Source organism: Bombina bombina, chromosome 6, assembly GCF_027579735.1.
Source record: "Bombina bombina isolate aBomBom1 chromosome 6, aBomBom1.pri, whole genome shotgun sequence".
NCBI lineage: Eukaryota > Metazoa > Chordata > Amphibia > Anura > Bombinatoridae > Bombina > Bombina bombina.
The window spans coordinates 477256598-477282349 of NC_069504.1; the positions used below are offsets into that span (position 1 = coordinate 477256598).

At 41.8% G+C, this 25752-nt stretch overlaps 1 protein-coding gene across 3 annotated transcripts in view; it reads left to right on the plus strand.

Moving 5' to 3' along the window:
• Nucleotides 1-25752, plus strand: part of TBC1D2B (TBC1 domain family member 2B) — a 438274-nt gene that overhangs the window by 113904 nt on the left and 298618 nt on the right. For all 3 annotated transcript variants that reach the window (XM_053717278.1, XM_053717279.1, XM_053717280.1), the window contains exon 6: nucleotides 23779-24147. In XM_053717278.1, coding sequence (XP_053573253.1) covers nucleotides 23779-24147 — 369 coding nt within the window. The remainder of the gene's footprint in view (nucleotides 1-23778; nucleotides 24148-25752) is intronic.

Here is a 25752-nt window from a genome sequence, read left to right on the forward strand (position 1 = left end):
TCTTTTGCTAATGGGAGTGATCCACCCGGTTCCGCGGTCGGAGCACGGACAGGGGTTTTACTCAAATCTGTTTGTGGTTCCCAAGAAAGAAGGAACCTTCAGACCAATCTTGGATTTAAAGGTCTTAAACAAATTCCTAAGAATCCTATCGTTCAAAATGGAAACTATTCGGACAATCTTACCCATGATCCAAAAGGGTCAGTACATGACCACAGTGGATTTAAAGGACGCTTACCTTCACATACTGATTTACAAAGATCATTACCGGTATCTAAGGTTTGCCTTCCTAGACAGGCATTACCAGTTTGTAGCTCTTCCATTCGGATTGGCTACGGCTCCAAGAATCTTCACAAAGGTTCTGGGCGCTCTTCTGGCGGTACTAAGACCGCGAGGAATTTCTGTGGCTCCGTACCTAGACGACATTCTGATACAAGCGTCAAGCTTTCAAACTGCCAAGTCTCATACAGAGTTAGTACTGGCATTTCTAAGGTCGCATGGGTGGAAGGTGAACGAAGAGAAAAGTTCTCTCTTTCCACTCACAAGAGTTCCCTTCTTGGGGACTCTTATAGATTCTGTAGAAATGAAGATCTACCTGACAGAAGACAGGTTAACAAAGCTTCAAAATGCTTGCCGTGTCCTTCATTCCATTCAACACCCGTCAGTGGCTCAATGCATGGAGGTAATCGGCTTAATGGTAGCGGCAATGGACATAGTACCCTTTGCAAGCCTACAATCTCAGACCGCTGCAATTGTGCATGCTAAGTCAGTGGAATGGGGATTACTCAGATTTGTCCCCTACTCTGAATCTGGATCAAGAGACCAGAAATTCTCTTCTATGGTGGCTTTCTCGGCCACATCTGTCCAGGGGGATGCCATTAAGCAGTCCAGATTGGACAATTGTAACAACAGACGCCAGCCTACTAGGTTGGGGCGCTGTCTGGAATTCCCTGAAGGCTCAGGGATCATGGACTCAGGAGGAGAGTCTCCTTCCAATAAACATTCTGGAATTGAGAGCAGTTCTCAATGCCCTTCTGGCTTGGCCTCAGTTAACAACTCGGGGGTTCATCAGGTTTCAGTCGGACAACATCACGACTGTAGCTTACATCAACCATCAAGGAGGGACAAGAAGCTCCCTAACGATGATGGAAGTATCAAAGATAATTCACTGGGCAGAGTCTCACTCTTGCCACCTGTCAGCGATCCACATTCCTGGAGTGGAGAACTGGGAGGCGGATTTCCTAAGTCGTCAGACTTTTCATCCGGGGGAGTGGGAACTTCATCCGGAGGTCTTTGCCCAAATACTTCGACTTTGGGGCAAACCAGAGATAGATCTCATGGCGTCTCGCCAGAACGCCAAGCTTCCTTGTTACGGGTCCAGGTCCAGGGACCCGGGAGCGGTCCTGGTAGATGCTTTGACAGCACCTTGGACCTTCGGGATGGCCTATGTGTTTCCACCCTTCCCGATGCTTCCTCGATTGATTGCCAGGATCAAACAGGAGAGAGCATCAGTGATTCTAATAGCGCCTGCGTGGCCACGCAGGACCTGGTATGCAGATCTAGTGGACATGTCATCCTGTCCACCTTGGTCTCTGCCTCTGAGACAGGACCTTCTAATTCAGGGTCCTTTCAAACATCAAAATCTAATTTCTCTGAAGCTGACTGCTTGGAAATTGAACGCTTGATTTTATCAAAGAGTGGATTTTCGGAGTCAGTAATTGATACCTTAATACAGGTTAGGAAACCTGTTACCAGAAAGATTTACCATAAAATATGGCGTAAATACTTACATTGGTGCGAATCCAAGAGTTACTCATGGAGTAAGGTTAGGATTCCTAGGATATTGTCTTTTCTACAAGAGGGTTTAGAAAAGGGTTTATCTGCTAGTTCCTTAAAGGGACAGATCTCAGCTCTGTCCATTCTTTTACACAAACGTCTGTCAGAAGTTCCAGACGTTCAGGCTTTTTGCCAGGCTTTGGCCAGGATTAAGCCTGTGTTTAAAACTGTTGCTCCACCATGGAGCTTAAATTTGGTTCTTAACGTTTTACAGGGTGTTCCGTTTGAACCCCTTCATTCCATTGATATTAAATTGTTATCTTGGAAAGTTCTGTTTTTAATGGCTATTTCCTCGGCTCGAAGAGTCTCTGAGTTAACGGCCTTACATTGTGATTCTCCTTATCTGATTTTTCATTCAGACAAGGTAGTTCTGCGTACTAAACCTGGGTTCTTACCTAAGGTAGTCACTAATAGGAATATCAATCAGGAGATTGTTGTCCCATCATTGTGTCCTAACCCTTCTTCAAAGAAGGAACGACTTCTACACAATCTGGATGTAGTTCGTGCCCTGAAATTTTATTTACAGGCAACTAAAGATTTTCGCCAAACTTCTTCCCTGTTTGTCGTTTATTCTGGACAGAGGAGAGGTCAAAAAGCTTCTGCTACCTCTCTCTCTTTTTGGCTTCGTAGCATAATACGTTTAGCCTATGAGACTGCTGGACAGCAGCCTCCTGAAAGAATTACAGCTCATTCTACTAGAGCTGTGGCTTCCACTTGGGCCTTTAAGAATGAGGCATCTGTTGAACAGATTTGCAAGGCTGCAACTTGGTCTTCTCTTCATACTTTTTCCAAATTTTACAAATTTGACACTTTTGCTTCTTCGGAGGCTGTTTCTCCAACATAGGTGTGTCCGGTCCACGGCGTCATCCTTACTTGTGGGATATTCTCTTCCCCAACAGGAAATGGCAAAGAGCCCAGCAAAGCTGGTCACATGATCCCTCCTAGGCTCCGCCTACCCCAGTCATTCTCTTTGCCGTTGTACAGGCAACATCTCCACGGAGATGGCTTAGAGTTTTTTAGTGTTTAACTGTAGTTTTTATTATTCAATCAAGAGTTTGTTATTTTAAAATAGTGCTGGTATGTACTATTTACTCAGAAACAGAAAAGAGATGAAGATTTCTGTTTGTATGAGGAAAATGATTTTAGCAACCGTTACTAAAATCCATGGCTGTTCCACACAGGACTGTTGAGAGGAATTAACTTCAGTTGGGGGAACAGTGAGCAGTCTCTTGCTGCTTGAGGTATGACACATTCTAACAAGACGATGTAATGCTGGAAGCTGTCATTTTCCCTATGGGATCCGGTAAGCCATGTTTATTAAGATAGTAAATAAGGGCTTCACAAGGGCTTATTAAGACTGTAGTCTTTTTCTGGGCTAAATCGATTCATTATTAACACATATTTAGCCTTGAGGAATCATTTAATCTGGGTATTTTGATAAGATTATATCGGCAGGCACTGTTTTAGACACCTTATTCTTAGGGGCTTTCCCAAATCATAGGCAGAGCCTCATTTTCGCGCCGGTGTTGCGCACTTGTTTTTGAGAGGCATGACATGCAGTCGCATGTGTGAGGAGCTCTGATACATAGAAAAGACTTTTTGAAGGCGTCATTTGGTATCGTATTCCCCTTTGGGCTTGGTTGGGTCTCAGCAAAGCAGATACCAGGGACTGTAAAGGGGTTAAAGTTAAAAACGGCTCCGGTTCCGTTATTTTAAGGGTTAAAGCTTCCAAATTTGGTGTGCAATACTTTTAAGGCTTTAAGTCACTGTGGTGAAATTTTGGTGAATTTTGAACAATTCCTTCATATTTTTTCGCAATTGCAGTAATAAAGTGTGTTCAGTTTAAAATTTAAAGTGACATTAACGGTTTTATTTTAAAACGTTTTTTGTACTTTGTTATCAAGTTTATGCCTGTTTTAACATGTCTGAACTACCAGATAGACTGTGTTCTGAATGTGGGGAAGCCAGAGTTCCTTCTCATTTAAATAAATGTGATTTATGTGACAATGACAATGATGCCCAAGATGATTCCTCAAGTGAGGGGAGTAAGCATGGTACTGCATCATTCCCTCCTTCGTCTACACGAGTCTTGCCCACTCAGGAGGCCCCTAGTACATCTAGCGCGCCAATACTCCTTACTATGCAACAATTAACGGCTGTAATGGATAATTCTGTCAAAAACATTTTAGCCAAAATGCACACTTATCAGCGTAAGCGCGACTGCTCTGTTTTAGATACTGAAGAGCATGACGACGCTGATAATAATGGTTCTGAAGGGCCCCTAAACCAGTCTGATGGGGCCAGGGAGGTTTTGTCTGAGGGAGAAATTACTGATTCAGGGAACATTTCTCAACAAGCTGAACCTGATGTGATTACGTTTAAATTTAAGTTGGAACATCTCCGCATTCTGCTTAAGGAGGTATTATCCACTCTGGATGATTGTGACAAGTTGGTCATCCCAGAGAAACTATGTAAAATGGACAAGTTCCTAGAGGTCCCGGGGCTCCCAGAAGCTTTTCCTATACCCAAGCGGGTGGCGGACATTGTAAATAAAGAATGGGAAAGGCCCGGTATTCCTTTCGTCCCTCCCCCCATATTTAAAAAATTGTTTCCTATGGTCGACCCCAGAAAGGACTTATGGCAGACAGTCCCCAAGGTCGAGGGAGCGGTTTCCACTTTAAACAAACGCACCACTATACCCATAGAAGATAGTTGTGCTTTCAAAGATCCTATGGATAAAAAATTAGAAGGTTTACTTAAAAAGATGTTTGTTCAGCAGGGTTACCTTCTACAACCAATTTCATGCATTGTTCCTGTCGCTACAGCCGCGTGTTTCTGGTTCGATGAGCTGGTAAAGGCGGTCGATAGTGATTCTCCTCCTTATGAGGAGATTATGGACAGAATCAATGCTCTCAAATTGGCTAATTCTTTCACCCTAGACGCCACTTTGCAATTGGCTAGGTTAGCGGCTAAGAATTCTGGCTTTGCTATTGTGGCGCGCAGAGCGCTTTGGTTGAAATCTTGGTCAGCTGATGCGTCTTCCAAGAACAAGCTACTTAACATTCCTTTCAAGGGGAAAATGCTGTTTGGCCCTGACTTGAAAGAGATTATCTCTGATATCACTGGGGGTAAGGGCCACGCCCTTCCTCAGGATCGGCCTTTCAAGGCCAAAAATAAACCTAATTTTCGTCCCTTTCGTAGAAACGGACCAGCCCAAAGTGCTACGTCCTCTAAGCAAGAGGGTAATACTTCTCAAGCCAAGCCAGCTTGGAGACCAATGCAAGGCTGGAACAAGGGAAAGCAGGCCAAGAAACCTGCCACTGCTACCAAGACAGCATGAAATGTTGGCCCCCGATCCGGGACCGGATCTGGTGGGGGGCAGACTCTCTCTCTTCGCTCAGGCTTGGGCAAGAGATGTTCTGGATCCTTGGGCGCTAGAAATAGTCTCCCAAGGTTATCTTCTGGAATTCAAGGGGCTTCCCCCAAGGGGGAGGTTCCACAGGTCTCAGTTGTCTTCAGACCACATAAAAAGACAGGCGTTCTTACGTTGTGTAGAAGACCTGTTAAAAATGGGAGTGATTCATCCTGTTCCATTAGGAGAACAAGGGATGGGGTTCTACTCCAATCTGTTCATAGTTCCCAAAAAAGAGGGAACGTTCAGACCAATCTTAGATCTCAAGATCTTAAACAAGTTTCTCAAGGTTCCATCGTTCAAAATGGAAACCATTCGAACAATTCTTCCTTCCATCCAGGAAGGTCAATTCATGACCACGGTGGATTTAAAGGATGCGTATCTACATATTCCTATCCACAAGGAACATCATCGGTTCCTAAGGTTCGCATTCCTGGACAAGCATTACCAGTTCGTGGCGCTTCCTTTCGGATTAGCCACTGCTCCAAGGATTTTCACAAAGGTACTAGGGTCCCTTCTAGCTGTGCTAAGACCAAGGGGCATTGCTGTAGTACCTTACTTGGACGACATTCTGATTCAAGCGTCGTCCCTTCCTCAAGCAAAGGCTCACACGGACATCGTCCTGGCCTTTCTCAGATCTCACGGATGGAAAGTGAACGTGGAAAAGAGTTCTCTATCTCCGTCAACAAGGGTTCCCTTCTTGGGAACAATAATAGACTCCTTAGAAATGAGGATTTTTCTGACAGAGGCCAGAAAAACAAAACTTCTAGACTCTTGTCGGATACTTCATTCCGTTCCTCTTCCTTCCATAGCGCAGTGCATGGAAGTGATAGGTTTGATGGTAGCGGCAATGTACATAGTTCCTTTTGCGCGCATTCATCTAAGACCATTACAACTGTGCATGCTCAGTCAGTGGAATGGGGACTATACAAACTTGTCTCCGAGGATACAAGTAAATCAGAGGACCAGAGACTCACTCCGTTGGTGGCTGTCCCTGGACAACCTGTCACAAGGGATGACCTTCCGCAGACCAGAGTGGGTCATTGTCACGACCGACGCCAGTCTGATGGGCTGGGGCGCGGTCTGGGGATCCCTGAAAGCTCAGGGTCTTTGGTCTCGGGAAGAATCTCTTCTACCGATAAATATTCTGGAACTGAGAGCGATATTCAATGCTCTCAAGGCTTGGCCTCAGCTAGCGAGGGCCAAGTTCATACGGTTTCAATCAGACAACATGACAACTGTTGCGTACATCAACCATCAGGGGGGAACAAGGAGTTCCCTGGCGATGGAAGAAGTGACCAAAATCATTCTATGGGCGGAGTCTCACTCCTGCCACCTGTCTGCTATCCACATCCCAGGAGTGGAAAATTGGGAAGCGGATTTTCTGAGTCGTCAGACATTGCATCCGGGGGAGTGGGAACTCCATCCGGAAATCTTTGCCCAAGTCACTCAACTGTGGGGCATTCCAGACATGGATCTGATGGCCTCTCGTCAGAACTTCAAAGTTCCTTGCTACGGGTCCAGATCCAGGGATCCCAAGGCGGCTCTAGTGGATGCACTAGTAGCACCTTGGACCTTCAAACTAGCTTATGTATTCCCGCCGTTTCCTCTCATCCCCAGGCTGGTAGCCAGGATCAATCAGGAAAGGGCGTCGGTGATCTTGATAGCTCCTGCGTGGCCACGCAGGACTTGGTATGCAGATCTGGTGAATATGTCATCGGCTCCACCATGGAAGCTACCTTTGAGACGAGACCTTCTTGTTCAAGGTCCGTTCGAACATCCGAATCTGGTCTCACTCCAGCTGACTGCTTGGAGATTGAACGCTTGATCTTATCGAAGCGAGGGTTCTCAGATTCTGTTATCGATACTCTTGTTCAGGCCAGAAAGCCTGTAACTAGAAAGATTTTCCACAAAATTTGGAAAAAATATATCTGTTGGTGTGAATCTAAAGGATTCCCTTGGGACAAGGTTAAGATTCCTAAGATTCTATCCTTCCTTCAAGAAGGATTGGAAAAAGGATTATCTGCAAGTTCCCTGAAGGGACAGATTTCTGCCTTGTCTGTGTTACTTCACAAAAAGCTGGCAGCTGTGCCAGATGTTCAAGCCTTTGTTCAGGCTCTGGTTAGAATCAAGCCTGTTTACAAACCTTTGACTCCTCCTTGGAGTCTCAACTTAGTTCTTTCAGTTCTTCAGGGGGTTCCGTTTGAACCCTTAAATTCCGTTGATATTAAGTTATTATCTTGGAAAGTTTTGTTTTTGGTTGCAATTTCTTCTGCTAGAAGAGTTTCAGAATTATCTGCTCTGCAGTGTTCTCCTCCTTATCTGGTGTTCCATGCAGATAAGGTGGTTTTACGTACTAAACCTGGTTTTCTTCCAAAAGTTGTTTCTAACAAAAACATTAACCAGGAGATTATCGTACCTTCTCTGTGTCCGAAACCAGTTTCGAAGAAGGAACGTTTGTTGCACAATTTGGATGTTGTTCGCGCTCTAAAATTCTATTTAGATGCTACAAAGGATTTTAGACAAACATCTTCCTTGTTTGTTGTTTATTCCGGTAAAAGGAGAGGTCAAAAAGCAACTTCTACCTCTCTCTCTTTTTGGATTAAAAGCATCATCAGATTGGCTTACGAGACTGCCGGACGGCAGCCTCCCGAAAGAATCACAGCTCATTCCACTAGGGCTGTGGCTTCCACATGGGCCTTCAAGAACGAGGCTTCTGTTGATCAGATATGTAGGGCAGCGACTTGGTCTTCACTGCACACTTTTACCAAATTTTACAAGTTTGATACTTTTGCTTCTTCTGAGGCTATTTTTGGGAGAAAGGTTTTGCAAGCCGTGGTGCCTTCCATCTAGGTGACCTGATTTGCTCCCTCCCATCATCCGTGTCCTAAAGCTTTGGTATTGGTTCCCACAAGTAAGGATGACGCCGTGGACCGGACACACCTATGTTGGAGAAAACAGAATTTATGTTTACCTGATAAATTACTTTCTCCAACGGTGTGTCCGGTCCACGGCCCGCCCTGGTTTTTTAATCAGGTCTGATAATTTATTTTCTTTAACTACAGTCACCACGGTATCATATGGTTTCTCCTATGCAAATATTCCTCCTTAACGTCGGTCGAATGACTGGGGTAGGCGGAGCCTAGGAGGGATCATGTGACCAGCTTTGCTGGGCTCTTTGCCATTTCCTGTTGGGGAAGAGAATATCCCACAAGTAAGGATGACGCCGTGGACCGGACACACCGTTGGAGAAAGTAATTTATCAGGTAAACATAAATTCTGTTTTTTGGGAGAAAGGTTCTTCAGGCAGTGGTCCCTTCCGTATAAAGATCCTGCCTGTCCCTCCCGTCATCCGTGTACTTTAGCTTTGGTATTGGTATCCCAGAAGTAATGATGACCCGTGGACTGACTACACTTAACAGGAGAAAACATAATTTATGCTTACCTGATAAATTCCTTTCTCCTGTAGTGTAGTCAGTCCACGGCCCGCCCTGTTTTTTATGGCAGGTCTAAATTTTTAAATTATACTCCAGTCACCACTGCACCCTATAGTTTCTCCTTTCTCGTTCGGTTCTCGGTCGAATGACTGGGTGTGACGTAGAGGGGAGGAGCTATATAGCAGCTCTGCTTGGGTGATCCTCTTGCACTTCCTGTTGGGGAGGAGTTAATATCCCAGAAGTAATGATGACCCGTGGACTGACTACACTACAGGAGAAAGGAATTTATCAGGTAAGCATAAATTATGTTTTTGCGATCTCTAGATAGGCTCTGGACTACCTGCGGGTCAGTGTCCTCGGGGCTTTTCCTTTCAAAGTTTTCTCGACTTCGGATGAAGCTGGTTTTTTTGTGGACAGTGGTTTCAGGCTTGGTGCCTTCAGAATGGGCCGCCTATTGTACCCTCCTGTCTTGGCATTCAGTGTCCTCTATAGCTTGGGTATTGTTTTCCCAAAAGTAATGAATGCAGCTGTGGACTCTTTCCATTTAAGAAGAAAAACATAATAATTTTCTTTTCTTCTGATGGATAGAGTCCACAGCTCCCCGCCCGTAATTTTTATGCGGGGCGTCGTTATTTTTTTCTTCTTGCACCTTTCACCCTGATATTTCTTCTTCTGTTCCTTGTTCCTCTGCAGAATGACACGGCGGATGAGGGGAGTGGTAGGAGTATTTAAGCCTTTGGCTGAGGTGCCTTTGCCTCCTCCTGGTGGCCAGGTTCTTATTTCCCAAAAGTAATGAATGCAGCTGTGGACTCTTTCCATCAGAAGAAAAGAAAATGATCAGGTAAGCATAATTTATGTTATTTACAATAATAAATGCATCAAGCAATGATATCTACATTTTTATTTATATACCCAATACTTAAAGTGATAGTAACTCCTAGAATTTCTGAAACGCTAGGATTTACCAGTGCAACAAATAAAATGTGGACTTTCAGTCATGAAGTATAAAATACTTCATGCTGAAAGTTCCTTTATTTATTTGTTTGTTTGTAGGGTTCGCTGCGCTGAGCGCCTCAGGCATCCACAGCAGAACACTGTTTTATCACTGAGGTGACGTTTCCACCTCTTAGCAAATAGCTGTGCGGGCCAGCTGGCATTATGCCAGATAGCTAGCACGCTATTGGCTAAAATCGCCTCAGTGATAAAATAGCGTTCTGCCATGGGCTCACTGAGGCTCTCATTGCTGTGAACGCTGCAGACAAATAATGCAACTTTTCAGCATGAAGTATTTTTATACCTCATGACTGAACGTCTCCTTTATTTGTTGCATTGTTAAAATCTTCAAAAATGCTAGGATTTACTATCACTTTAAATTAATACTTATTATACATGACCATGCATTTTATTTCAAAGATTGTAGATATAATGTAGCCAGGCCTTGCAATGATATTCAAAATTAAGTTATGCATGTATATTGCATAATGGTTTAACTATTGCATATACATTAAAATGTGTTAATTTAAGCTTGTTGTGTTTTATTAGGCATAACATAGATATATAGGTTTATGTCAGATTAAAGGGACAGTCAAGTCCAAAAAAAACTTTCATGATTTAAATAGGGCATGCAATTTTAAACAACTTCCCAATTTACTTTTATCACTAATTTTGCTTTGTTCTCTTGGTATTCTTAGTTGAAAGCTAAACCTAGGAGGTTCATATGCTAATTTCTTAGACCTTGAAGACTGCCTCTAATCTGAATGCATTTTGACCACTAGAGGGCATTAGTTCATGTGTTTCATATAGATAACATTGAGCTCACGCACGTGAAGTGACCTAGGAGTGAGCACTGATCGGCTAAAATGCAAGTCTGTCAAAAGAACATTAATAAGGGGGCAGTCAGCAGAAGCTTAGATAAAAGGTAATTACAGAGGTAAAACGTGTATTTTTATAACTGTTTATGCAAAATGGGGGAATGGGTAATACAGGATTATCTTTCTTTTTAAACAATAAAAATTCTGGTGTTGACTGTCCCTTTAAGGGTCAGTGTTTAAGTAATATGCTTTGTCATGTACAATGGATATTGTTTAAATTATTGTAGATATCTTAAAATCGATTTTATGTTTGCTTAATATTATTTTAAACATATATTTTCAAATATATACGTATATTTGAAATAGCAAGCAACTTTTACGTTTATTTTAAGATATTTCCAATTTCCAATTTATATTTTACATGTTAATGCATATTTTGTCACAGAGATGCGCTAGAACACCGGCGGCACCGGAAAAACCTGTGCAGGCTTACCAGGCTCCAGGAACTCAGTGCTGGACTGCAATTGAGCCACGAACTGTTGGTCAAGGAGATTTTTCTGGTCCTCCTGTGGTCGGCCTCTGCCGACGGTCGGTGGCTCAATTCCAGTCCGGTACTAAGTTCCAGGAGCCTGCATAGGCCAAGCAGGTTTTGCCGGTGCTGCCGGCGTTTCATCGCATCTCTGTGACACATTATTTTAACATTGATGATAACTTTAGTGACATAGCTATATAGTTTTAATAAAGTTTATTACTTATAGTATAGTTTATTATACTTAGTTATTTTTTGACATTAAGCAATTAGATGGACATTAAGGAAGTTTTGTTTAGACATGACGTCAGTGTAGGCAGTATTAGCGTCTTAGCTGGGCTTCCCGAGGGGAGTGTAGGTTATCTGTGATGTAGGCGGTTGGTGGGTGGTGACGTGGTGGAGCAGGGGGAGTGTAGCTTAGGTGTGACGTAGATATCGGCATTCATGGGGGGGATAGCAAGGCCTGCTAGTGGGAGTAGCCTGCACTTTGTTTTGGATACATCGATACAAGATCGATTCAAATAGGGCCCCCCCATTTCATGCACCACCCCTTAATTATGGGTGCTGACATATTAGAACCTAGGTTACACTGCAGTTTTCTGAAGGAGAGTTGCTGCACATGTGCAAACACACCAATACTGGAATGCAGTGACGTTTAAGTTTGGCACCCATGACTATAGGGATACTAGGAATAACCTTAATACAATGCTTATAGAATTATTTAGTGTTTAATGTACCTTTTACGTTTCATTTTGACTTCACTGTCCATTTAACCCCTTAACGACACACGTCGTACAGGGTACGTCTTACACAAACTGGTCTTTAAAGACCAGCGACGTACCCCGTACATCATTAGGGGTTTAAAGCGGCTGGAAGCTATCCTAATCGCTTCCATCTGGTTTCAAGGTATTGCTGTGATGCCTCGATATTGAGGCATCACTGCAATACCTTTTTTTTAAACACTGATGCAGAGAGAACCACTCTGTGGCCCTCTCTGCATCGGCCAGCGATGGTGCCGATCGTTGGTGGGTGGGAGCAGCTGCAGGGAGGCAGGTGGGCGGCCCATCGCTGGCAATCTTTCGGCCAGCAGTCGTAAACGAGTGTCGGGGCCGTGTGCACGTTCGCCCGCGATTCGTAGTTTATAATGTTGAAGTCGTGGGAGAGGGTGGTGGGTGGCTGTTGTGGGTGGGAGAGGAGGCGGCAAATCATTTTCAAAATAGGTCTGGGAGGGGGGAGGGTATGGAGGGGGGAGCTACACTACAGAAAAACAGTGGTTTATTTAGGAAAAAAAAACACATTTAAATGCAAAGTGGGTACTGGCAGACAGCTGGCAGTACCCAAAATGGTGGAAAGTAGTTAGTGGGGGAGGGTTAGAGAGCTCTTTGGGGGGAATCAATGAGGTTGGGGTCTAAGGGGGGAATCCTACAGCAGAATATATATTTTAAAAAGAAAAAAAGCATTTTATTTTAGTACTGGCAGACTTTCTGCCAGTATTTAAGATGGCAGGGATGAGAGCTGATTGAGAGGGATCAGGGGGTGGGATGTGTCAGGTGGGAGGCTGATCTCTACACTAAAGCTAAAATTAACCCTTCAAGCTCCCTACAAGCTACCTAATTAACCCCTTCACTGCTGTGCATAATACAAGTGTGGTGCGCAGCGGCATTTAGCAGCCTTATAATTACCAAAAACTAATGCTAAAGCCATATATGTCTGCTATTTATGAACAAAGGGGATCCCAGAGAAGCATTTACAACCAGTTGTGTTATAATTGCCCAAGCTGTTAGTAAATCATTTCAGTGAGAAACCTAAAGTTAGTGAAAAAGTAAACGATTTTTTTTTATTTGATTGCATTTGGCGGTAAAATGGTGGCATGAAATATACCAAAATGGACCTTGATCAAAACTGTGGGTTATCTACTACACTACAGCTAAAATTAACCCTACAAGCTCCCTACAAACTACCCAATTAACCCCTTCACTTCTGGGCATAATACAAGTGTGGTGCGCAGTTGCATTTAGTGGCCTTCTAATTGCCAAAAAGTAATGCCAAAGCCACAAATGTATGCTATTTCTGGACAAAGGGGATCCCAGAGAAGCATTTACAACCATTTGTGCCATAATTGCACAAGTTGTTTGTAAATCATTTCAGTAAGAAACTTAAAGTTTGTGAAAAAGTGAACGTTTTTTTTTATTTGATCGCATTTGGCGGTGAAATGGTGGCATGAAATATAACAAAATGGGCCTAGATCAATACTTTGGGTTGTCTACTAAAATAAAATATATACATGTCAAGGGTTATTCAGGGATTCCAGACAGATATCGGTGTTACAATGTAACTCGCTAATTTTGAAAACAAAATGGTTTGGAAATAGCAAAGTGCTACTTGTATTTATTGCCCTATAACTTGCAAAAAAAGCAAAGAACATGTAAACATTGGGTATTTCTAAACTCAAGACAAAATTTAGAAACTGTTTAGCATGGGTGCTTTTTGGTGGTTGTAGATGTGTAACAGATTTTGGGGGTCAAAGTTAGAAAAAGTGTTGGTCCCCCCCCTTTTTTTTTAATCATATTTTATTAAAAAATTATAGTAAACTATAAGATATGATGAAAATAATGGTATCTTTAAAAAGTCAATTTAATGGCAAGAAAAACGGTATATAATGTGTGGGTACAGTAAACGAGTAAGAGGAAAATTACAGCTAAACACAAACACCGCAGAAATGTAAAAATAGCCCTGGTCCTTAAGGGAAAGAAATTGAAAAATGGCCTTGTCCATAAGGGACTAAAATAAATTCCAGGTAAAATCTTGTTTCTTATTTTAAAAATGTGTGATTTGAAATTCATTAGATTATTTTTACTCAACAAAGAGCATATACTGCTCCGTATTTTTTCCATTCTCATATTAAGGTCACAAAGGGCTTTTTATGCAATTGTTGTAAAACGCTGCGGGATGCTGGTAATGTTTCATACCTGTGCTGCAATATTAACCACTTAGCTTTCAGTGTGTGGCAGTGCAGTGCCGTGCCGTGCCATACAATGCAAGTTAAAGGGACAGTCTACACTAAAATTGTTATTGTTTAAAATCATAGACAACACCTTTACTACCCATTCCCCAGCTTTGCACAACCAGCATTGTTAGATTAATATAATTTAAAACATTTAAATCTCTAAATTTATGTCTGTAAGCCACTACAGACAGCCTCTTATCACATGCTTTTTTATCTGCTTTTCAAAACCGGAGACTACTAGTTCATGTGGGCCATATAGATAACATTGTGTTCACGCCCAAGAAGTTAGCACAACACAGTACTACATGCAAGTCAATAGGTTAAAAAATAGTCATGTGATCAGGGGGCTGTCAGAAGTGGCTTAGATCAAGGTTATCACAGAGGTAACAAATATACTGTGTTAATATAACTGTGTTGGCTATGCAAAACTGGGGAATGGGTAATATATAGGGATCATCTATCTTTTTTGAAACAATAAAAAAATAAATTGTAGACTGTCCCTTTAAATACAAAACATAAATGAGAAAATATAAAACAAATCAGAAACCCAGGATGTACATTCAAACTTTTGGAAAAGTTATTTGCAATTAGCGTATCACAGCGAGCCTGATTTGCTGACATCTAGCGTGGGAGCTCGCTACATGTAGTTAAATGGCGCGTTCTGTCTCGCTGTGATTAGACAATCACTGTAAAGAAGGCGAAAAAATAAAACAAAAAGGAGTGTAGAATTATGCAACAAAAGCAGCATTTACTGTTCCTTTAATGGTTCGTATGGGAAACTCGCCACAGCTCTACTGATGGATAGGGACATTTGGTATAATTTGATCTGAAGATTTCACAATATGTTACTAATAAGATCTTCATTTGTACTACTTTTTGAACAGACATATTTTGATCTATTACAGTTCACAATTCATCACACCAGAAACTAGTGCTTACTTTTTCCCCAAAGCAGAACATGCTGCGATCTGAGATGTCATTGCATAAAATGCAGCAGGTCTGCACAAAGAACTGGACACATAAAGGAACTGCTACTGCTTTAACATCAGACTGTTCTCTTCAAACAGCACTGTGCTATTGTGCACTTAAAGGGACAGGCTAGTCAAAATTAAACTTTCATGATTCAGATAGGGCATGCAATTCACTTTTATCATCACATTTGCTTTGTTGTCTTGGTATTCTTTGTTGAAAGCTAATCCTAGGTAGGCTCATATGCTAATTTCTAAACCCTTGAAGGCTGCCCCTTATTTCAATGCATTTGGCAGTTTTTCACAGCTAGATGGCGTAAGTTCATGTGTGCCATACAGATAACATTTGTGACCACGCCCGTGGAGTTACATGTGAGAGGGCACTGATTGGCTACATGCAAGTCTGTCAAAAGAACTGAAATAAGGGGGCAGTTTCCAAAGGCTTAGATGCAAGGTAATCACAGAGGTAAAAAGTGTATCAGTCTACAATAGAATTTCTTTTACAAGATATGACGAGTCCACGGATTTCATCCTTACTTATGGGATTACGCCTCCTGTTTAGCAGGAAGTGGCAAAGAGCAACACAACAGAGCTGTATATATAGCTCCTCCCTTCCCTCCCACTCCAGTCATTCTCTTTGCCTGTGTTAGTGATAGGAATAGGTAAAGTGAGGTGTTAGTTTAGATTCTTCAATCAAGAAGTTTTTTTATTTTAAAATGGTGCCAGTGGGGGGCGGAGCTAGCTGAGAGCCTGAGCAGTCGCACATTAAGAAAGCTCCCGATAGATATCTATATTTTACACTTTATTAACCGCTCAAGGCTATTTAGGGCTTCAACTGCTGATGACTACTACATTAAAGATTACATCTGCAAAGCCCGGTGACAAGAGGAGACCTGAGTGTAACAGATCAGAGCCCTATTTCATCATACTGCTCGGCACTAACACAGCCGGAGAGCGGCCATCTTCTGAACCACGAGGAGCTAGTGTGCAGTATTTTAACTAAGAGTATATGGAGTCGCTAGACAGATGGGAGACTGGGATGTCGCAAATAATTCAAGACCATTACCTGGAACTAAAGAGAGATCTGAACGCTATATATGATAAGCTTGCAGCCCTCTCATTTCTTCATCCACTGGCTGGGGAGTCATGCGAGTCTGTAGACCTCCCTTTTCTACAATGCTCTGATGAGGATCAATTTGACTCCCCAGGTAGGCCATATACACATTCTTAACTCCGTGCTAAGATCTGGGGTAGGCTGAGAAACTTTTTAGCCTTCTCATCTCAGTGCACCCTGCTCTCCTGGCTGCCTGTGCTTTATATGAGAATCCTACTGATTCATGTTAGATGGAACACAAAACTATAATTGCCATGATATTCATGTGAGTTGATGAATAGATTAGTTCCGTTTTGTACCACTATTTGTACCTTAGTGCAGTCTGCCGCAATATTATGTTTTTTTTCCCACTTGCTATAGGTACAATCTACTTCAGGTCTCTACTAAATAAAAAAGGCTAGCAATATATAATATATACCCCAATAGCACCACTGTTCAATTATGCATGTTATTTTAACCCTCTAGAGCATTATTTGGAAATGTATTATGATGCTTTCTTCCCGCGCTACACTTTATAAAATTAGCACATGAGTTAGATGTATAGTGCCTTACCTAGACAAGATATTTCATATAGACCTCTTAATCCTAGCCATCCTGGGATGGTTATACATCTACTAGTTACCTACAATTTTCCCATGTATTGTTTAGTAGGCTGTTATTATTATTAGGGTCTGTTATTGATTGTTTAGTTTATGTATTCTTCTCATGCAAACCAATATTTACTCCTGAATTTAAACTCATAATCTGTCAGACGCTATACACTTTTAGTAGTAGATATATCTCCCACTCATGTCAGACGTTCCACACTAAACATCTTGGATAATATTTTATACGCAACCAAACTCAGGTACTAGTTGGCTTGTTCCAGGCCTCAGACAGTAACTCAGAATGAGTGTAATCTATTTCATAACTGCTGAGTGGGGCTGCCAGTACAACTCTTTCTTAGGAAATTATACCATTATGACTACATTATACAGCTCCATAAACATAACAGTGTTGTTGTGCTTTACACTAACTACAGATTAATGCATTGGGCATTGGGCCAGTTCTTAATATATATGTAATCTAAACCAATCCCTCATATTAGCATTTCGCTATTAAGCTTGTTCTGTTGCCTTGCTTATTATAAGGAGAATATATAAGCATTTATTGTTTCTCTCTATTCTTGCTTAAACTAATTACATGAGTAGCATGTCCTCTCCATGGAGTTCTGAATATATTAATTTTTTTTTTTTTGAAAAGGCAGAAAAACAATATATAGTATAGGGGTGTGCACTTTCACTTTTTCAGATATAAAATAGGATACCAAATGGGTCAGATTTTGTTCACATAGTGCAGAATGCATAAATATCCCTTATCACTGCTTTTTGGATTAATAAGTCGGGGGAGTCATTTGTGCTGTATCTATTTCTACAACTCATTAATGCAGGGGCGCTGCCAGCGGCCGAGGTGTGTTTTGTTTGGCACAGCAGTTATAGTAACAATACCTCTGATAATATACAGTCACATACTAGTGTAGTCTGCTTATATCATACCCTTACACCATCACAGCCACTTTGCAGTCACACATCCCCCTATTACCAAGCTCCTTCACTATACTAAATACTTCTAACCTTAGTTTTCATAAGGTTGTTTTGGGGTTTCCAATGTTGAAGTTAACTGATACTATGCTGTTCTATTCTGCCTATACATATTCATATTTGTTTTGCCCTAGTATCACTTTAGCCTATAAGCTGCTTCATGGCATGGGAGTGCAAGAGTTTAATGAAGACTGTCATTCTGTATTCTATTCTATTGTCTTGGCAAACCGTCCCTAAGGTGGAGGGAGCTATATCTACAATCCTACCTGGCTAAACGTACAACTATTCCTATTGAGGACAGTTGTGCTTTCAAAGACCCTATGGATAAGAAATTGGAGGGTCTTCTAAAAAAGTTATTTATTCATCAGGGTTTCCTTTTACAACCGACGGCCTGCATTGTACCAGTTACCACTGCGGCGGCCTTCTGGTTTGACGCCTTAGAAGAGTCTCTTAAGACTGAGACTCCTTTAGAGGACATTTTAGATAGAATTAAGGCTCTTAAGATGGCTAATTCTTTTATTACGGATGCCGCCTTTCAGATTGCCAAATTGGTGGCTAAGAATGCCAGATTTGCCATTTTAGAGCGTTATGGTTAAAATCTTGGTCTACTGATGTGTCATCTAAGTCAAAGCTTTTGGCTATTCCTTTCAAAGGAAAAACCCTATTCGGGCCTGACTTGAAAGAAATCATTTCTGACATTACGGGAGGTAAAGGTCATCTCCTACCTCAGGATAGAACAGCTAAACTAAGGGGTAAACAAAATAATTTTTGTTCCTTTCGGAACTTCAAAGGAGTCCCCTCTTCTTCCTCTTCTTCCGCTAAACAGGAAGGGAATTTTGCTCAGGCCAAGTCCATCTGGAGACCCAACCAGGCTTGGAACAAGGGTAAACAACCCAAGAAGCCCGCTGTTGCTACCAGGACAGCATGAAGGGGCGGCCCCCGATCCGGGACCGGATCTAGTAGGGGGCAGACTTTTTCTCTTTGCCCAGTCTTGGGTAAGAGATGTTCAGGACCCCTGGACACTTGAAATCGTGTCCCAAGGGTATCATCTGGAATTCAAAAATTCTCTCCCAAGCGGGAGGTTTCTTCTTTCACGATTGTCTGTAGACCAGATAAAAAGAGAGGCGTTCTTACGTTGTGTAAAAGACCTCTCTACTATGGGAGTAATTCGTCCCGTTCCAATACTGGAACAGGGGCAGGGGTTTTACTCAAATCTTTTCGTGGTCCCCTAAAAAGAGGGCACGTTTCGACCTATTTCAGATGTAAAAAGTCTAAACAAGTTTCTCAGTGTCCCATCCTTCAAGATGGAGACTATTCGAACAATTCTGCCATTGATCCAGGAGGGTCAATATATGACTACCGTGGACTTGAAGGATGCATATCTTCATATTCCTATCCACAAGGATCATCACCAGTTCCTAAGGTTTGCCTTCCTGGACAAACATTTTTAGTTTGTGGCTCTTCCCTTCGGGTTGACCACAGCACCCAGGATCTTCATGAAGGTTCTAGGGTCACTTCTGGCGTTTCTCAGGCCGCGGGGCATTGCAGTGGTGCCTTATCTGGACGATATTCTGATCCAGGGGTCGTCTTACCATCTGACAAAATCTCATACATACATGGTTATGTCCTTTCTGAGGACTCACAGGTGGAAGGTGAATCTAGAAAAGAGTTAATTACTTCCACAGACAAGGGTTCCCTTCTTGGGAACTCTCATAGATTCCTTATCCATGAAAATTGTCTTGACGGAGGTCAGAAAGTTAAAGATTCTGAATACATGCCGAGCTCTTCAGTCCAATCCTTGGCCATCAGTGGCTCAGTGCATGGAGGTTATTGGATTGATGGTGGCGGCAATGGACATCATTCAGTTTGCTCGTTTTCATCTCAGACCGCTACAACTGAGCATGCTCAGGCAGTGGAATGGAGATTATGCAAATTTGTCTCCTCAGATAGATCTGGATCAGGAGACAAGAGACTCTCTTCTTTGGTGGTTTTCTCCGGATCATCTGTCCCAAGGGACGTGCTTCCGAAGACCCTCATGGGTGATGGTGACAACGGACGCCAGTCTTCTAGGTTGGGGTGCAGTCTGGAATTCCATGAAAGCTCAGGGTGTGTGGACTCAGTCGGAGTCTCTACTTGTGATCAATATTCTGGAATTGAGAGTAATATTCAATGCGCTTCAGGCTTGGCCTCAGTTGGCTTCGGCCAAATTCATCTGTTTTCAGTCGGACAACAGCACCGACTGTGGCTTACATCAATCATCAGGGAGGAACAAGGAGTCCCTTAGCAATGACAGAAGTATCCAAGATAATTTGGTGGGCGGAGGCTCACTCTTGTTATCTGTCAGCAATCTACATCCCAGGAGTGGACAACTGGGGAGCAGACTTTTTAAGCAGACAGACGTTTCATCCGGGGGAGTGGGAACTCCATTTGGAGGTCTTTGCCACTCTGATTCTCAGATGGGGCAACCCGGAATTGGATCTGATGGCGTCTTGTCAGAATGCCAAGCTCCCAAGATACAGATCCAGGTCAAGGGATCCTCAGGCCGAACTGATAGATGCCTTGGCAGTGCCTTGGTCGTTCAACCTAGCTTATGTGTTTCCACCGTTTGCTCTCCTTCCCTGGGTGATTGCACTGATCAAACAGGAGAGGGCTTCGGTAATTCTAATTGCGCCTGCGTGGCCTCACAGGACTTGGTATGCCGATCTAGTGGACTTGTTATGCCGATCTAGTGGACATGTCCTCTCTGCCGCCATGGAAACTTCCATTGAGGCAGGACCTTCTCATTCAGGGACTCTTCCAACATCCAAATCTAGTTTCTCTGCAGCTGACTGCTTGGAGATTGAACGCTTGATTTTATCTAAGCGGGGGTTCTCTGATTCGGTCATTGATACTTTGATTCAGGCACGTAAGCCTGTCACTAGAAAGATCTACCATAAGATATGGCGTAAATATCTTTATTGGTGCGAATCCAAGGGCTACTCATGGAGTAGAGTTAGGATTCCCAGGATTTTATCTTTTCTCCAAGAAGGATTGGGGAAGGGGTTATCAGCAAGTTCCTTTAAAGGGACAAATTTCTGCTTTGTTGATTTTACTACACAAGCATTTGGCAGATGTTCCAGACGTTCAGTCTTTTTGGCAGACTCTGACCAGAATCAAGCCTGTGTTTAGACCAATTGCTCCACCCTGGAGTTTGAATTTAGTTCTTAATGTTCTTCAAGGGGTTCCATTTGAACCCATGCATTCCATAGATATTAAGTTGTTATCTTGGAAGGTTTTATTTTTGGTTGCTATTTCTTCTGCTTGTAGAGTTTCCGAGCTTTCAGCGTTACAATGTCTCTCTCCTTATCTTATATTTCATTCTGATAAGGTGGTTTTACGGACCAAACCTGGTTTTCTTCCTAAGGTTGTTTCTAATAAGAATATTAATCAGGAAATTGTTGTTCCTTCATTGTGTCCTAATCCTTCTAAGAAGGAGCGTTTGTTGCATAACTTGGACGTGGTCCGTGCCCTGAAGTTTTACTTGCAGGCAACTAAAGATTTTCGTCAATCATCCTCTTTATTTATTGTTTTTTCTGGAAAGCATAGGGATCAGAAAGCTACGGCTATCTCTTTCTTTTTGGCTGAAGAGTATCATCCGTCTGGCATATGAGACTGTTGGACAGCAGCCTCTTGAAAGAATTACGGCTCATTCCACTAGGGCTGTGGCTTCCTCATGGGCATTTAAAAACTATGCTTCTGTTGAACAGATTTGCAAGGCTGCAACTTGGTCGTCTCTTCACACTTTTTCCATATTTTCAAAATTTGACACTTTTGCTTCATCTGAGGCTGGTTTTGGGAGAAAGGTTCTTCAAGCAGTGGTGCCTTCCGTTTAGGTTCCTGTCTTGTCCCTCCCTTTCATCCGTGTCCTATAGCTTTGGTATTGTATCCCATAAGTAAGGATGAAATCCGTGGACTCGTCATATCTTGTAAAAGAAAAGGAAATTTATGCTTACCTGATAAATTTATTTCTTTTACGATATGACAAGTCCACGGCCCACCCTGTCATTTCTAAGACAGGTAATTATTTTTGTTAAACTTCAGTCACCTCTGCACCTTTGGCTTTTCCTTTCTCTTCCTAACTTCGGTCGAATGACTGGAGTGGGAGGGAAGGGAGGAGCTATATATACAGCTCTGCTGTGGTGCTCTTTGCCATTTCCTGCTAAACAGGAGGTGTAATCCCATAAGTAAGGATGAAATCCGTGGACTCGTTATATCGTAAAAGAAATAAATTTATCAGGTAAGCATAAATTTCCTTTTTTATTGTTTTATAATATAGATAATGCCTTTAATACGCACTAGGGGACAAGCCTGCCCAGAGGGCAGTCTATGTTTAAAAAATACAAACTCCCAAGCTAAAGTTAAAAAAAAAAAAAAAAAAGTAAAATTACAGAAAAACATAAACAAGGCTATCCAAAATAAAAAATGTAAACCTAAACTAATACCCTTATAAAAATAAAAAATCTCCCCCCAAAATAAAAACACCCCCAATTTTATACTAAACTACCAATAGCCCTTAAAAGTGCCTTTTGTAGGGCATTGCCCTAAGTTAAACATTTTTACCTCTAAAAAATACTAAGTCCCTAATAGTAACCCCCCCCCCCACCAAACCCCCCGAAATTAAAAACCTAACACTAAAAAAAACTACCTATTGCCCCTAAAGGGGCATTTGTATGGGCATTGCCCTTAAAAGGGCATTCAGCTCTTTTACTGCTCTTAAAAAGGGCAATCAGCGGTTTAGGGGTTAATAGATTAATTAGGTTTATTGTGATGTGGGGGGTTTGGCGGTTTAGGGGTTAATAGGTTAATTAGGTTTATTACGATGTGGGGGTTGGCGGTTTAGGAGTTAATAGGTTAAATAGTTTTTTTTTGCAGTTTAGGGGTTAATAGGTTAATTTAGGTTTATTGCGATGTGGGGGGTTGGCGGTTAAGGGGGTTAATATTTTAATTATGTTATTTGCGGATTAGGGGTTAATTAGTTTATTGTTATGCGATGTGGGGGTTGACGGTTTAGGTGTTTAATACTTCGTGCAGGATGTTAGGTGTTTTTTTTTTGTTATACTTCGTGCAGGTGGTTACGAGTTTTTATTTTGTGCGGGCGGTTACGTGGGTTTTTTTTTTAGTTATTTCGTGTGGTTGCGTTTTTTTTTTGTTTTTTTTTCAAGCTTCAGGTTTGCCTATGCTGCATCCAGGTGGATTCCGAAAGTGGTAGGGTGGCGACGGACACGTTACAAACGCGATTATAGTATAGATTCTCCAGTTTTGTATAACCAACACAGTTATATTAATATACTTTTACCTCTGTGATTACCTTGCATCTAAGCATCTTCTGACAGCCCCCTGATCACATTACTTTGTATTTATTATCTATTGACTTACATTTAGTACTGTGTTGTGCTACATCTTCAATAACTCCTTGGGCGTGAACACATTGTTATCTATATGGCCCACAAGAGCAAAGGAAACTCTTTTTTTTTTTTCATTTTAAAAAACGTAACACAATTTCTTTATTTTCAACTGCTGCACTTTATTATAAAACTTTAAAATTACTTTATTCTCCAGATATTCAACACATTGCAGCTGAGCTGGTGCTTTAGTGCAACTGTTTAATTTAAAGGGACATTAAACCCAAAAAATTTCTTTCATGGTTCAGCTAGAGAATACAAATTTAAACACGATTCCAATTTACTTATATTATCTAATTTGCTATATTCTTTGTTTAAGAAATAGCAATGCACACGGGTGAACCAATCACACAAAGCATCTATGTGCAGCCACCAATCAACAGCTACTGAGCCTATCTAGATATGCTTTTCAGCAAAGAATATCAAGAGAATTAAGCAAATTAGACAATAGAAGTAAATTAGAAAGTTGTTTAAAATTGCATGTTCTTTCCAAATCACGAAAGAAAAAATTTGGGTTTCATGTCCCTTTAAAATTTCATTTCAAAATGATCTTTAGGAATGTTTTCACTAAAAGATTCTCAGCGCACAAAGTGAAAAAAGTTCTGCTTTTTATATACTTGATTAATAATGACTCTTGTTGTTTTAGGAACTTGTTAAAATCTTACAACAATCACTGAGGTCATCCCAATATGATAAATATTATGCCAGACCTTTCTGTGAGGAAGTATCAAAAGACAACTTATTACAGCAGAAGGATGATCAGCTCAAAGGACTTAATCTGCTTATAGAGAAACTGACCATGGAGAAGGACAATGAAACCACAAATCTGAAGGTTACAATAGGAGAATTGAAAGACCAACTTAACATGATGATGGAAACTATCCAAGCCAAAGACGAGGTTATCATGCGCTTATCTAGACAGCTCAGTGACTATGAGCAGCACTCACCTTTGCCAAGTGTGGTTTCAGAGACTCCAGTATGTTTAGAGAGAGAACAGGAACTGAGCAGACTTCAAGTAAGTGATAACACTGTATGTTAACTTCGCAAATCTCCTCTTTACCAGGAAAGACCTGCATGTTAGTCAAGTTGCACTATGAGTAAGTGTAAACTATTTTTAATTAATTAGCCCTTTTAGGATATGCACACATCTCAACCTGTTTTATGTCCTTTTAACCCCTTAATGACTGAGGACGTGCAGGGTACGTCCTCAGAAAAAAGGCAGTTAATGCCTGAGAACGTACCCTGCACGTCCTCAGTCTGGAAAGCAGCTGGAAGCGATCCTGCTGGTGGGAGGCTGGTGGGAGGCGGGTGGTGGCCATCGATGGCCTTGGCGACGTGCAGGAGGGGCGGGATCGTGGGCGTGGGCGATCGGGGGCGCGCACTGACGCGCGCGCGTGCACGGGGAGGGAGCGGGTGGGAACCGCTACACTACAGAATAAAGTAAAAAAAAAAAAGCATAAAAAAGGGAATAAAAGTTTTTTATTTATTAATCAATTAAGGTGTTGGGGTTTGTCTGTTAGGGGGGGTGAATCTACACTACAGAATTTCTATTTTTGTTTTAAAAAAACAAGTTTTTTTCTTGAAACTGGGTACTGGCAGACAGCTGCCAGTACCCAAGATGGCCCCCAATAATGCAGAGGGGGAGGGTAAGAGAGCTGTTTTGGGGGTGGATCAGGGAGGTTGGGGGCTAAGGGGGGATTCTACAAAGCAGCATATGTAAATATGCTAAAAAACAAAAAAGAACAAATTAAAAAAAACCTTTTTTTTTAGTACTGGCAGACTTTCTGCCAGTACTTAAGATGGCGGGGACAATTGTGGGGTGGGGGAGGGAAGGGAGCTGTTTGGGAGGGATCAGGGGGTCTGATGTGTCAGGTGGGAGGCTGATCTCTACACTAAAGCTAAAATTAACCCTGCAAGCTCCCTACAAACTACCTAATTAACCCCTTCACTGCTAGCCATAATATACGTGTGATGCGCAGCAGCATTTAGCGGCCTTCTAATTACCAAAAAGCAACGCCAAAGTCATATATGTCTGCTATTTCTGAACAAAGGGGATCCCAGAAAAGCATTTACAACCATTTGTGCCATAATTGCATAAGCTGTTTGTAAATAATTTCAGTGAGAAACCTAAAATTGTGAAAAATTTAACGTTTTTTTAAATTTGATCGCATATGGTGGTGAAATGGTGGAATGAAATATACCAAAATGGGCCTAGATCAATACTTGGGGTTGTCTACTACACTACACTAAAGCTAAAATTAACCATACAAGCTCCCTACATGCTCCCTAATTAACCCCTTCACTGCTGGGCATAAAACACGTGTGGTGCGCAGTGGCATTTAGCAGCCTTCTAATTACCAAAAAGCAACGCCAAAGCCATATATGTCTGCTATTTATGAACAAAGGGGATCCCAGAGAAGAATTTACAACCATTTATGCCATAATTGCACAAGTTGTTTGTAAATAATTTCAGTGAGAAACCTAAAGTTTGTGAAAAAAATTTGTGAAAAAGTGAACAATTTTTTTTATTTGATCGCATTTGGCGGTGAAATGGTGGCATGAAATATACCAAAATGGGCCTAGATCAATACTTTGGGATGTCTTCTAAAAAAAAATATAT